The sequence below is a fragment of the Sinohyriopsis cumingii genome, chromosome 5 (assembly GCF_028554795.1).
Source record: "Sinohyriopsis cumingii isolate HCF-2022 chromosome 5, ASM2855479v2, whole genome shotgun sequence".
Lineage (NCBI taxonomy): Eukaryota > Metazoa > Mollusca > Bivalvia > Unionida > Unionidae > Sinohyriopsis > Sinohyriopsis cumingii.
Window position 1 is genome coordinate 26,487,750 of NC_142965.1, and position 15,264 is coordinate 26,503,013.

General features: G+C 35.3%; 1 protein-coding gene across 1 annotated transcript; it reads left to right on the forward strand.

The window, feature by feature from the left end:
- Window positions 1-1,801: 1,801 nt before the first annotated feature.
- LOC149798828 (uncharacterized) lies at window positions 1,802-11,189 on the forward strand. The gene is made up of 6 exons (XM_089958089.1): window positions 1,802-1,993; window positions 2,382-2,480; window positions 5,000-5,069; window positions 6,128-6,280; window positions 6,553-6,707; window positions 10,846-11,189. The coding sequence occupies exons 1-6, from the start codon at window positions 1,802-1,804 to the stop codon at window positions 11,014-11,016; spliced, it is 840 nt and encodes a 279-aa protein (XP_089814215.1). The 3' UTR covers window positions 11,017-11,189.
- The last annotated feature ends 4,075 nt before the right edge of the window (window positions 11,190-15,264 follow it).

Genomic DNA, 15,264 nt, shown 5'->3' on the forward strand with positions numbered 1-15,264 from the left:
CCCTCTTTCATTAAATTAGAAGTAGCACGTCAGTCTCTTGATCGTGCATTACGTGTTTCAAGATCTTTGCTTAGATTCATTTGTACTTTTGGAAGGCCCGGAGAAGAAGTTGCAGAAGAAATATGATCAACAAATAGTCTAGCAAGTGAAATAAAACTTGATATATCGTTGACATAAATGCGAAATAGTAAAGAGCCTAGCACACAACATTGGCGGACGCTTTCTTGATATTGAATTTTGATATAAAACTCTCTCGTAGCAGTTTGGTAAATATAATTAGAGCACTGATGTGAGTTTAGCGGTAATTCTGTATTTGTAAAGCTCTTAAACTACCCCCCCCCCCCAACCCATACACTATACAAAAATTTATTGATATCGAGGGGCGTTAAATACATATATTTGATTGTAATCAAGGGAGATATTTTGCGATAATATTCAATTGAAGATAAGTTGCTTCATGGCCTGTAAGAAATGCAGATTGATAGCTACATATAAAAATTCTGTCAAACCAAAGGATTATGCACGTTTGAATACAATTCGTTTAAAAGAACGAACTGTATCATTAAGGTCATCGATGGTATTTCAAAATACTTTCTATCACACGAAATGAACATTGTGACTCAGCAGTTTAAAATTGAATGCAAGAGAGAGAGAGAGAGAGAGACAGAGACAGAGAGACAGAGAGAGAGAGAGAGAGAGAGAGAGAGAGAGAGAGAGACAGACAGAGAGAGAGGGAGCAATATACACATTATATTTATAATGGTCAGTGGAGAGGCAATTATCACTGTTTTTTTTTCAATTGTAAACGTTAAATAGGTAATACTCAGGAATTGTTGTGGGTTTAGCGCTATTTTTAAATAAAGGATAGGTTATACACGGCGGACGGTATAACTGATGGTGGAACAACCCGGGCAAAGCAGGGTAAAAGATCCCGACCCAAAGAGAGCTGCTGGTAATCTTTCTCACATACCCACATTGGTCGAGCCTGAGGCTCGAGCCCACGCGGATAGAGGTGAGATGGCAAGGATCGGTAAAGGCGAGCGCATGGTTTAATAGAGCCTCATAACTAAACAACAGTATATATAAATTCATTAAATATTGATGCATGAAGAAAGGATGGGGTTGTCCATATGATGTTAATTCCTTTGTCGAACATCATCCGGGTCTCTTTCCGTTTGACTGTCATAAAATATAATGCCATCATTCTAGTGATCAAAATGATGAGCTAGTATTTTTCTCTGTCTGTTATAAGGACCTTCACGTGAAAAAACCCAAAGAACTTTGCCCTTTAAATTTTATATATAAAAGTAAGTAACTTAGAACATGGCTGCGATAAAATAGCAGAGTCAGATGTTAATGCAGGAACCTTAACAAACATTAAATGTGCATAGGACATTACACTATTACATTGAACAAAGTTCACGAGACTGTGTGAATGTAATATATTTAAGCACATATATTATGCTCAATACCTCATCTGCAAGTACTACTCATGTGTTAGATAGATGATGTGTAACCGGTGAAAAGAAGGCGAAAAATTCCATTTGGGACAGTAGGGTCTTCCCTGTTCTTGATAGCATGTCACCATTGTCATATGGTCCGTTCTCACATAGCTCACTTTCCACACCCTGATTTCTTGCATTACTTCAGCTGTTGGTTGAAGAAATATTGATTGACAAGCAAGACTCTAGGAATACCCAGAAGAATCCCACAAAAGCTGTGAACTTCCACACCTATGTTCCAATTCTGACCAGTTCTAATAAACTGCACACTTTATTTGTAGAAACTAAATAAGTCGAAGATGCATTGGACACTGTCATTGTTGACCATTTGCTCTGTGATCCTCTGTCAAGGTGCCATGGCTCAAGATGAAAGGAAAGTCATTACATACAACACTGCTCTGCAATTTAGCATTCCCTTCAAAGAGCAGAGGAGGAGGAATCTGCTGAGAGGTTTAAAGGCTTTAAGTGCAGATGTTGCCTGCTTGCAGGAGGTAATGATGTATCTCTCTCTCTCTCTCTCTCTCTCTCTCTCTCTCTGTATATATATATATATATATATTTGTGTGTGTTTTGTGTCTTCATTGTTTTAAACAGTTTTGCTTCTCAATGCCGGAATGTAAATACATATTGTTTAAGCGTGCCACTCTTGAGTATCTTTGCGTATATTCTTTATCGTCTTCGAAAGAAAGATCTCATTTAATTCAAAATGAAGTAAAGCTTTTTCTTTCTTTCCTTAACCTACTCCAACTTTTGAGCCGTTATAGACGTATCTATGAAGGTACACGTGTTTGTTTCCTCTCTTTCCCATGTTATTACTATCGTTCTGATTTTGTTTGTTTATTTGTTTGTGAAATAAAGAGACTGTATAATTTATTTCAGGTTTACGATGGCTCTGATGTGGAATGGTTGTTGCCGAGACTTAGGAAAACGTATCCGTACTCCTTTAGTTTCACGCATGAAACGGTCACAACGCTGAAGGTAACCGAGGAACCTCCGTGCAATCGCCAGAAAATTACCGAATTCCTTACATGCGTATCGAGCCACTGCTCAGGATTCAACACGAGTGTTCACGAGGATAGAATTTCCCTCCTTTTGTGCTTACAAGCGCAGTGTGCAAGTCAGGTGTTTAGCCTCTCACAAGATTGCTTGACGTGTTTCTTTCTCCGAACAGATCTGACAGAGGCAGCTAATGTGTAAGTAAGCTCGGGTATAAGATAATTTGTGTTTATGTACTAAACCATGTGACGAATGGATTCTACGTTCAACATCTAAATATTAAATTGTCATTATATATTCGCCATTACGACGTCATGAAATCACGCTGTTGCGAGCCGGGTTGCATAACGAGACCGTGTAGGTCAGGTTTGGTTGGTTTAACGTCACATGTGACACATTATCTACTAGCTATATCAAACCGAGATAATGAGAGCTAAGTACAATTCTCCACGTCATGAGTTTACGGCAATGTATTGATTTATTGACTTTTTTTCTAATCTTTTCTCTAGCAAATAATAACAGCCATCCACAATTTTGCTGCCTTGTTTGCAAATATTTAAATTTCCGTCAAATTCATTTCTTAGAATTTCTGTCGGTTTTGTACAGTATGCACGGTGTGTGCCAACTTAACACGAGAAATGGCCCAACAGATTTGGCAATTTCTTGTGATCATTCATTATTTCCATTTACGTGTCATGAAAAATAGTTAACTTTTGTAAGAAATATGATGCACAAATTTGCAGTTTGATTTGGCTGGAAATGTTTTTTTTTCTATAAAAAAGTGTTTTCAAAAATTGGTTTTCAGTGATGCTTCACTCTGAGCATTTTCTATTACTTTCCGGAATTGTACAGGGTTTTCTTTGTATGTGATTTAAAATATTCTATATAAATATATGTCAATGTCTCATTTCATTCAGTAAAAAATTTTGTCAAAATATCAAAAGCGAGGAAAAACATACATTTTGTCTTTTGTTAGTCTTTATTTGCTAATAATAAAGTCATTCGATCATTTTCCCACATACTGGTAAATATTATTTATGCCACGAGTGAATCGTCTATAAAAACCGATCATATCATACAGCCAGAGTTAAACAAAAACAAGCAAGAATCGTGATAATAAAAACATCTTAAAAATATTGTTAGTTGTTAGTTTTATTTGTAAATTTGATTGCTTTTGAGGACTCATAATTAGCTTGAATCTAGTCATAATATTCAAAAAAGGAACCCTATCCGAATGTATGTATATATACGGTTAGGGTTTCATTCTGTTAAGGATGTAAAGTATGTACGCAGTATCAATTGTATACCACGAGCTGTATACATTTTTCATTAAAAGAAACGAGGCTTGCAGAGTTTCCTTTCAATGAAAAATGTATAGGACGAGTGGTATGTAATTGATACAGCGTAGATATTATACATATTTTTTATATCACAAACAAATGCACATACTTTCTCTTTGAACTGTGTTACTATTAACTATAGACAACTGTGTATTGACCGAGGGAGAAAGTTATGAGATAGCACGGATGACCCGTCGCAGTGCAGCAAATACATAAAGGTAGAATGTTATCAAGGAGTGCAGTATATGTGATAAAGGACGTAGAATAGTATCGAATTATGCCCCACCACTGTCTGGTGGTGCGTAAAATGAAAACAAAGAGAGAAAAAAGTGGCGAGGCATTATGGACTAATCAATAGGCATTAATCATGCGAGTAAGCTGCATTTCATACACTGAATTTGTTTCATTGCACATCCGATTACCTCCATCATCCGTTTTACCTGGAAGCATTCAAACGTTTCATACTAAATAAAACAAGGCATACGAATTGGATCTTAATTCAGCTAGTCTAGTTTGAATTCCAAATTAATAAACATTATAATATACATGATAAGGTAAGTATTTACATTCGCGCTAGTGACTTATGAGACTATTTCCTTCTTTCTTCAGGTGTTTAAACCCGCAGACGAGCATAAATGTGCCTGGTCTCTTGTTATTCAGCAAACATAAGATCATCAGCGCAAGCGCAGTGGAGCATCATCCAGGATTAATGGAGATTGCAAAACAAGGCTACCTTCAAGCAGATGTACGTGATTTGCAGAGAAAGATATCAATACATGAATATTTCTTACTCGTCTTTCGAAATATTTATTATAGTCAAGCGTTAATCCTAATCTTTGTCTCCAATCAATCAAAATTTATTTTGCGCAGCTGATATAGGAATGAGCTCTTCTCATTGATGATGCCATTTATTTATTCATTTATTGCACTTTTAATACTTTTGCTTTTGTCTTCTGCAGTTGTGCATATGTGGAATACAAATAATTATACTACAAAGAGATTCAAGTGTCGTGTGTAAATCTAGTTTTCGTGCCATGAAATAATGTTGACATACGTTTGCATTTTCCTGTAAATCACTATTTTATATTATAAATGTTTTTCATTGTGTATAATGCATTAGGAGTATGCCATAAAATATGCATACCATTTTAACTGTTTCAGATCGATACAATAGGTAGAGTTGTATGCACACATCTAGCAACACCGTTTTTGGGAGATCTCTATCCAGAAGGTAAATAACACTAATTGTAAGAAGAAAAAATCCAACGAAAAATGTATGGGAATTATACAAACATTGTAAATCATTGCTCAATATGTTTGAACTGTTACCTTTGGTTGCTGAAATGGTGATGAAAGGCAGAGCTTTAGCACTGTTAATTTATAGACTTTGATTTTTATTGGCTAGAGGGAAAACTAACAAATCTTATCATACAACAAAATATACTAGCATATGAAATCTGATTATCCTAGGCTTTTTGAAAGAAACGAAGGGATGTTGCATGTTCAGATATGAGTGCTTGCGTTTTTACATGAACGATTTTGTAATATCGCACGACTATTAGGGTACCGTTCAAAATACTTGAAAATATTGGGATATGATATGGACTATAATCTATACTGTCAGAGAACCATTCACGAAACAAGACATTTAGATATGATGGGGACTATTTTCTGGACTTCAAGGTAACATTCAAGACAGACACTTAAAAACATTGGGATATGATCGGGACTTATCTGCAATACCAGTGTACCATTCAAAACACAAACTTGAAGACATTGGGATATGATATGGACTATTACCGGAACTGTTCTGCAGATACACACAAGGATGGTTGCACTTCGGCCCATTATGTAATTGTGTGTGTGTAAGTCTAATTGTGGGTCTGCAGGTAGCGACATAACACATTCAGATAGGTATATTGACCAGTAGTTTTATTGGTTCCTTATGACTGATAGAAATTGAAATAAATGTTAATAATTCTACATCAACATAGTTTATTGCACAATTGAAAATTTCAGTTATTACAATAATGATGAATGTGTCAGTTCATCAGGCCACCTAAAAACGTTATTTCATCATGACAGTTCAGTATGATTAATTACTGAAACAGTTCGTTATTGTCAGCAAATGAAAACATATTTTTCACGGGAATTGTGTAATAGTGATAGTTAGTGACAATTTGATGCAATGTTTCCAGATTCTGAGTCTAGTGACTAGAGGAGCTAAGTTTAACTTGATGATGTGGGATAAGGAGCAATCTAATATATAGGTTCTTTTCATATATGTAGCGGCGCTTCCGTACAGTAGCTATGTGGAACAGAACCTGGCGGAAGTTAATAATCTCCTGACAGTTGTCAACGGTACAACGCCACTGGTTTTAGCTGGAGACTTCAATACTGGTCCTAGCCTGCCTGACATTGGTATTTGTGAACAAAATCCAGGTAAACCACTAAAATTTTTAGATAGCGACATATGTAACAAAATTATGTCGTTGCAGCTTTTCATCGTTTTTGGGCTGGTTACGAGTTCAAATATGAATATAATGCCCTTCAGAACTATAACGTTTTGCACAAACCCTGTTGAAAGTTACCAAAATCAAGAACCCTGTTGCGAACGACATTACTTACACAAATCAGCATTGGACCCGTATACACTGCAAAATGAAGTTGGAACGAATATGTTATAATGATATAACAAATTTTGTGTATTTCAGATTCATATAGAATATTAGATAGCAGTGAAGCCAACCTAACCCACACTATACTTGATGATTGCACATTTTGTACCAACAACTCATGGACTGAACACGAGTGCGACTGGACGATAGACCACATCTTTTTGCGAGGTCACACCTTTAAGGAAATCAAGGTAACGGAGAATCACTACGTTTATACATTATCTAGAATAGTCTTAACCATAGTGGTAGTAACATTTTCTATTACTCCAATATAATATATTTTCCCTTATTCTATCACGTAAAATGTGTTGGACGAAACTTGATAGATTTACATATAACCACTAAAAGATGGATTGCATAATACAGCGTGGTGTGGTGAGAGAGGTGATCAACCAGTAGATAAGTTTGCACAGTTTTAGCGGCACATCAACACACTGCTTGCAGTTTAGTGCCGTTTAGTGCCGATTAATGGGTGTTTATCGCAATAAAGACTAGCAAAGAAAGAACACATATCCTTTAAAACAACCCAAATCCTTAAAGTATAGGTTGCAACTATTGTACATAGTCCTATTAAACGTCGAAGACTTTTCCTTTTTGTACATCAACACGAGACTCATCGTAGGGCTGCAAATGTTGTCTCTATTAGTCCACCTACCATATGCAGAGGGACTCATCGGGGCCTCAGATGGAGGGATCTACTGGACATGTGTGTGAAAATATGGCTAAAGTAAGGTCCCTCACTTTGTTCATCGTTTATGTAACAGCTGAAACATATTTTCAAATAAAGAAGATAAATATTAAGTGAAGGCGAATGACAATACGAAGTAAAACACAAATACATTTTATGAGGTTTTCCTACTGAAAGTAAAACAAGTTGTACAAGATGTATTAATATGAATAAAGATTTATATTTGAAATGCTTCAGTGATGCTGCGGAGCTGATTTATCCAATATTTTCATCCTTCTATGCCATTTTTGCTCTCATCCTCAACGAATTGACATTTAAGGGCACCATAGCTTCACCGAGGGATGAGTTTCTAACGTTGTTGATAAGGTAACATTTTGGCAGATGATCACGGAAGTCATGATATTCGATCTTAGATCGGAGTCCAATGGCAATGGTGAGGGTTTAAACTCCCACTTGTCGTATTGTATACTTGAATGTAGGTCTGCTTAGAGATTGACTGATGTTGTTTCTAACTTTTCAAAAATCTCCACTCGTAGCACGTAGAGTCTAGCTTAGCTAAGACGTCTATGCGTCGCACGTAGCCTACCATAGCTAAGTCCTCCACGCATTTCACATGGAGTCTTGCTTCTTTATTGATTGTTGTGTAATCATTAGCATTAATCATCAGATAGAAAACAGTAAAAATTCAATTCAGTTTTATAATTATATCTTATTTTTTCAAGAAATGTTTGTCTTGCAATGAAGGTACAACTGCACACGGTCCATTAATTCTAAGCTGCGTCATTGTTTGATTTCCTTTATCCAGTTATTAAATCCAACATGGATAGAATTGTCAGATTTGGTCAGCTGTGTGTCATCAATGGCATCCAAAATGTCAGATTACAATACCATGGAGGCCTCATATTCTGTCAGCTCTGTATCATTAATGGCATCCAAAATGTTAGATTGCCATAACATGGAGGCCTCAGATTGTGCCAGCTGTGTCGTTAATGGCATCCAAAGTGCCAGTTCGCCATACCATGGAATCATCAAATTCTGTCAGCTTTGTGTCTTTAATGGCATCCAATGTTCCAATTTGCCATAGCACATAAGCATGAAGATATGTGTTCTTGGCTTCATTTCGTTCGCCAAGGGACATTCTCGGCATGTTCGTTAAGGGCAAGTGACCATGCTGTTACTATTTCTTTATTCAAGTACAAATTCACTTGAATAAACTGCGGATACATACAATTTTTCCAGATGACACTCTGGCATCTTTTCCCGATTCATGTAGAAGTAACTGCTAATCAGATCGACTGAATCATTAGTTTGTCCATTGCTTTTAATTCGATAGGTGCAGAATGAGTCAAGAACGACATTATACAAATATACCAATTGACATTCTAGCATCGTCATTATCGTCGCTGGCATAGAAAATATGCCGAATTCTGACTTGGGAAATCCACACAAAGCTTGGTACAACATTTGCTGTTTTCAATTATCATTCGAAACAGTTCATTCTCTGACATATATATTTTTCCTTTCCTTGTTCGTTGTTTTAGGTATGAATTGTATTAAACATCTAATACCGCGTTGTCCTTCATGTGGTGGAAATGAGTTAGTAATGCCTTGACAAGAAACGTGGATCTAATTTGGGGTCCTAGGTCTTTTACAGTTTGAATAATCACAATTTGTCCAACTTTCGTCAGAGCTTGTGTGTGACATTTTGGTCGACGAGTACGCTTATTGAAATTATTTTGTTTGTGCCAAAGTAACATCGAGTCACTATCAATTTAGCGATGGAAGCTATTTTGTGAACAGCTGATTTTATTATATATCTAAACCATGCCCTCATTGTCGTTCTACTCCTAGTACATATGATTCATCTGCTACAGTCCACTGTTTAATTATTTTCGACATATATTTTTAGAGTGACGTTTCATTTGGAGAATAGATTATTTTGTTAGCGTTCTCATTTTGTACTAATATTAACCTTACTAAAATAAGGTCTACTAACTGGAAGATAACGAGTCGTTGCGTTTTACCTGTTTCCGCCTTTATCGTAAACATGTCTGGTAAATTCCACTTTGAAATGAATGACTTATGTCGGGTCTGATTCCCATGACATCATTTAGTGTTTCTATGTCTATGTCTAGCAGACTCCGAATCAGAATCACAAACTTTCCTGAGAAACGAATTCCAACTTTTCCGTTCGATCAGATGTCTATGTGTCCTAATTATTAACAGACTCCATATTTTCAACGATACGTTGGGCATCCTGATCGTAGTCCATACTGCCGGTAGAGGAATCTTTAAAACAATCTGTTACCATAGATAGTTTACATTATCTTGAGCATGTTTACAAGGAGTTCCACTCATGTGTAATTAGTCAATGTGACAAAAGCCATCATAAAATCTGAGAAACATTTTGGTACCCAATGCTTAAGTGGACAGTCTTCATGAAGCGAAATACGGGAAGACTTCTCTCACTCATTTGAATATTTGTACTTGTGGATATTCAGGCTCTGTGGGCCATGTTCAACCCCTAGGTTAATTTTAAGTTGAGAAATAGACGGTCAGGCCTAAAAGCGTTTAATTGGAGTAGATTTTACTTAATGCTTTAAACAATTTTTACTCTTATGCAGAGATATATTCGTTTTAACTAACGGCCATCTTCACCATCACTAGGAAGAGAAATCCATGTGACGGCATTAGAAATGAAAGTAGTTGATATTGGTGCAGCTAGAGGGAAACCATATGACCCAGGCCAATGCAACAGAAATGTTAGGCTATATATTTTTATCTGATAATCCACAACTTTGAAAACTGGCACAGTATATTAGAACTTAATGAAGATTAATACAGAAAACATATTTGAAGATGGGTGGTTTCTTTTCTCTATAAGTTGTATTATACAAGTTGTTTAAAGTACAGCTATGAACCACTTGGTATGTATGCTTCTCAATTTGTATGCCGATGCTTGTCAAAGAAATGGTGTTTTTTTTCATGGCGACTTAAAATTTTGTTTCCCTTTTATGCACTTTTAGCGTAATAAAGTTTGAGATAGGGAAATAAAACATGGAATAGGTCAATGAAACATTGTTAGTGAAACATAGGATAGATATATGAAACATTGTTACTTTCCTTGCCTGCCGAGTAACTTTACAGTCTTCTTTCAAAGGACATTTTCAGAATTTATTATTGTGAACTTCTATGACTCCACCACGGATGGCGGGGACAAATTTCAACGAGTCAGCTTATTGAATGTAGTCTCTTTTCTGTACCAATATGTTTATATACAGTCTGTAGTCTAAGAGCAGAACCTCTTGCAGATTTTCTAGGGGTTCGTTTGTTTGTTTTGATTATTTGAACTGTTTAAGTTTTTATTTTTTCATTTTTTACATAGATTGTTTGCACATCAGATGTAAATGACCGTATATTTTATTACTTTTGAGAGGAATTATATCTAAAACAGACGGCTTACTGTTTTCTTAACCTGGAAGGATTTGTTCATTGTGGTATGTATTGTGGTATGTATAGACAAATACTCACCATACTGTCTGGCAGAATTTCTGTGTAGCAGTTTTCTCATGTAAGTCTAAAGTAAAAATATGATGAAAGGAATTGTAGCTCATTACTTCATTTTCCCATCATGCTTTCAGAGAATATTTGATGACCCCAAACTAAGGAAGACGTACCACATATCTGACCACTACGGAGTGATGGTCACATTCGTAGACAACATAATCACGGAAGATGATGAAACGAGCACCCAAGTTACTGAGACCAACAGCGACGCTCATAGGTCATCAGTACTATCAATAATCACATAACAAAATGTAGACTTTACATAGCTGTTGCGAGTACGATTATCACGTAGGACAAAATAGGTGATGGAATGACCCATTGTCACTAAGCCTAGAACAACATAAGCCATACATTTTCTGTCAGCGTCGGACAAAGCAGAATGCAGCAGAAATCAGCTTATACAGACAGACTTAGCATGTTGTTTCAAGTGTGTTTGTGTGATATAACATGGGGTTTTCATTATAGTTTTTGGTAATATTAAAAACTACTTTTCGTAATTATTGTCTTAATTATTTATTCTATTCATATCCCCAGGACGTAAAAGGAAACCTCAGTGTAATCCCTTTCTAAATCATTATTGCTGCGATGAAGAAAAGGATATAATTCTATTTATTTACAAAATGAACATGTAAAATCTTCAGTCTGAAAATTTTGATCAAACACCAACCATTCGAGAGTGTGCAGAATTATTATATATTGCTAGTGATAATTCCTTATTCCGAACCGATGAAGTGTTTAGAAACCTAAAGTTTTAGGAATAGAATAACAGGTCGATGGAACTTAATTTTGGACACAGGAAGAAATGTAAATACTTAGGCACAAATATGATAGACGGGTACATAAAATATAATTTCTAAATGTACTAAGCAAGATGTATATAAGAAGATATAAGTTTCTTGGCTCCTAAATAAAGAAAGGAAGAAGATGGAGACAATGTGCAAGGTTAATTAAAGGTAACAGTTAATGTTTAGTTCAGAAAGTTTGAAGAATTAAAGGTTTTTGAATTAGAGGCGTGTGGATTGGTATCAATGTATAGGAGATAATATCACAATGTAGGTAATGTGATGGATAATCAGGGACGGTTTGTGACCTGAAATCATTTCACTATAGTAAACATTGCAAGTAACAATGGATAACCATTATGAAAACTATCCTACTGATAGGAAGAAAAAACTAATGATGTACGTATTGCCTTAATTAACCATTTTCAACCAGATTTCAGTGACTTTGAAAGAAAACTAAAACTGAAAAGCAAATTTTAAAGTAAATTTTGTTTCTCCGATAATACGTAACCAATCACATTACATTATGAATATTAACATGCTCCCTCGCGAATCCAGTCCTAGTAAAAGACGAAAATCGTCTTTTCATGTTAATATCAATAGAGAGAAGTCAATAACTCTTGCTCGTCGCTTTTGCGCCACCAGGTGTCGCTACTTTCTGGTTGAGCGTGATACTAAGGGACAATTGATTTAGTACGTACGCATGGAGCGGGGAGCGGGGTTAACCCAAAAGCATATGGTTGTGTATTGGGGTGGGGGGGTCTACTGGTAATGTACGTACGCATAGGAAACGGGGAGGGGGGATCTCGATAATAAGTTGACAATACGTAATCTGTTCGACTGCGTTCATTCGGTGTTTGGATTTTAGCGGACACTAGACAAACTTCTTAAACTTACGCAGCTTATTTCTTTGATTGCAGCCAGACATTCAACTTCGGTGGATTATCTGTTTTATTAAACACGTTAATATTATTAATCCTTGATCGTTTCTACGTGGATTAAATATAGGCCGTTCTATAGAATTGGGTATGGGGGTCAAGCATACATACGCAGGTGGGGGCGGATTTGTAAATGTATTCATGCATACAAGGAGGGGGAAGGGTCAAGCTTTGCCAGATTTTTGCGTACATACTAAATGGATGGCCCCTAACGACGATGTTTGTATAGCATAGTGACAGCTTGGAAGTAACATGATTCAGTAAAAATAATAATAATAATAATAATAATAATAATAATAATACGGTTTTAGATAGGCTTTAATTTACATTTTCTTAAATTATTTACACTATAAGAACAAAATGTAAAAAACCCCAAAACATTCATTCGTGCTATAACACCTCCTTTACTGTTTATAGGTTCGTCAAAACTGGGGATAAACCTACTTTGCATACAGTATGACGTCATGTAGATACATTTCGTTAGAAAGGGGGATCGTCTCAAAATGTCTCTCTCTCTCTGTGACACTCATCCACTTTACAAATTGTCTCATCATATGATTAAGCTAAGTTTATGAGCATAAATTGCTGATGTGTTTTACAATATAACTTAAAGTAGGTTTAATCATTCTTGTTATTTACTTAATGCTACATTAATGCAAAGAATACAGTTCTGTTAACTATTAATTTTATGTCTCCAATTATTAGATTGAAATCCACATTTAAACAAGTCATTTAATCTTCCTATTTTATGTATGCACTATGTTCTACGGGTTTTGAAAAGTCTATTATATGACGTAATCTTTAGAAGCTGTATTTGCTTGAAAAATTGGTATGCTCTACACTGATGAAAGTTATCATAATAACTAAATAGCAATGAAGTGATCGAAGCACGCAATCATGCACGCATGCACACACTGACACACACACAGATATATATATATATATAATCATGCACACACTGACACACACACAGATATATATATATATATATATATATATATATATATATATATATATATATATATATATATATATATATATATATGATACTTCACTTGTCTGTGGTAGATCTGTCTGTCTGTCTGGAGAAGATTTTTAAGTGCCATTGGAGTAAGAACCATTCAACGTTTACAAACGAATTTTTGCTAACCTTTTGGTATGCCTACGTGGATAAAATGAATTAAATTTTAAAGGCATTACAGCCGTCTTATTATTACATATTTTAAAACTGTTTATAGGTGGACATGTTTTAAAAACAATAAAGCATTGTTATGAAGTATAATCGTAAACCTCTCGGGTCAGAAAAAAGAAAGAAATTTAAGTCACATTTACATTAGCATGTAGCTGACCTAATTAAATTTTCTGCAAATTTCATCGATTCGTTTATTTATTTAGTTTTTACACATTTTGTAAAATTGTTAGGACTTTTACGTTATGAAATTAAACCTTGTCAGAACTATTAAACAATAAGAGTTGACACTGACAAAGATAGGAAAATGTCTCGCTTTTTCGCATTTTGATCTAAATAAAACCGAGACAAGAAATAAAAACATAGATAACCAAGTGAAAATATCACATATACTCATCTTCATTCTCGTGGCACAGAAGCTGAGTAAAAAAAGATAATCATTTCAATTTTCTATTTTGAACAATAGTTAAACACCCCACAGTATCGACATTCTTCCCCTTGGTGGGATATTAGGCTGTTTAATTAGATGCCATGGACGATGCTTTGTTCCATTTCTTTATTTGTTGGTAACGCTGACTTTTTAAACCAGCGCACTTATTAATATCAGATGGTATAGTACCTCTGCATGAACAAAGACCGAATCCTGCGATACCGATATGTGAATGTACTGATTGAAAACAATACAATTTAATTATGAAAAAGGACATTATACACACTAGTAGAAACACATTAAAATATATTCAGTAGATAAGGCAAGGAAATTGACCATTATGTAGGAAAATGAAATAACAAAATTCTTCTGCAGACATCTACAAACTCGAAATAGAAGCCTGTAGAGATAATTAGTATTTTTAAAAATAAATCTTATTGTTTTTATTTGCTTCAATTTCTAGCAGTTATTTGAGTTATTGCTCTGCTGTGTGATAATCAGTATTACCCGAATTCTCTGTAATCAAGTGAGCAGCCGTCTTGATTGAATTATTTCAGTCGGGTTTTTACATCATGCAATGTGCACCCTATGGTCAAGCTTTACTTGATGCATACATAGACAGCTTATATTTTGCTATAATACTAGGTGGCTAATGTTTACATAGATAGCTCTGCGGGATCTTTGTACATATAGGAAATAGGAACATAAACCAGCGAGTCTAATCTATTAAGCTCACTATGGAATTATAATAAAACAGTAGCAATAGTACATTAGTCTCTTCTTCGAATAGTTGTGTTGAATAGTTGTGTAATATCGATCTGGACTTAAATACTGTACAACTGTTGCGGATAATGCCAACCAATATATGCTTTACTTTTCATTTTAAGCATTCTTCTTTGATACAGATATCCCTTTTATAAATATTAGTATCTTCTTTTAACTGACTTTTCTAATCAATATATCTCTGAGAGAGCGACAGGAGAGGACGTTGCCTTTAACTCTATGTTCTTTCCTTTTAATGTGGCTGCAACGTCTTTGGATATTGTACTTGTGGTAAGTATACATGATTTAAGCACACGGGTAATACAAATGACTGCTCGGATGTGTTCGACAAATCATCCTGAATTAGTCTAAATAACATTAGTTTTAGCTGT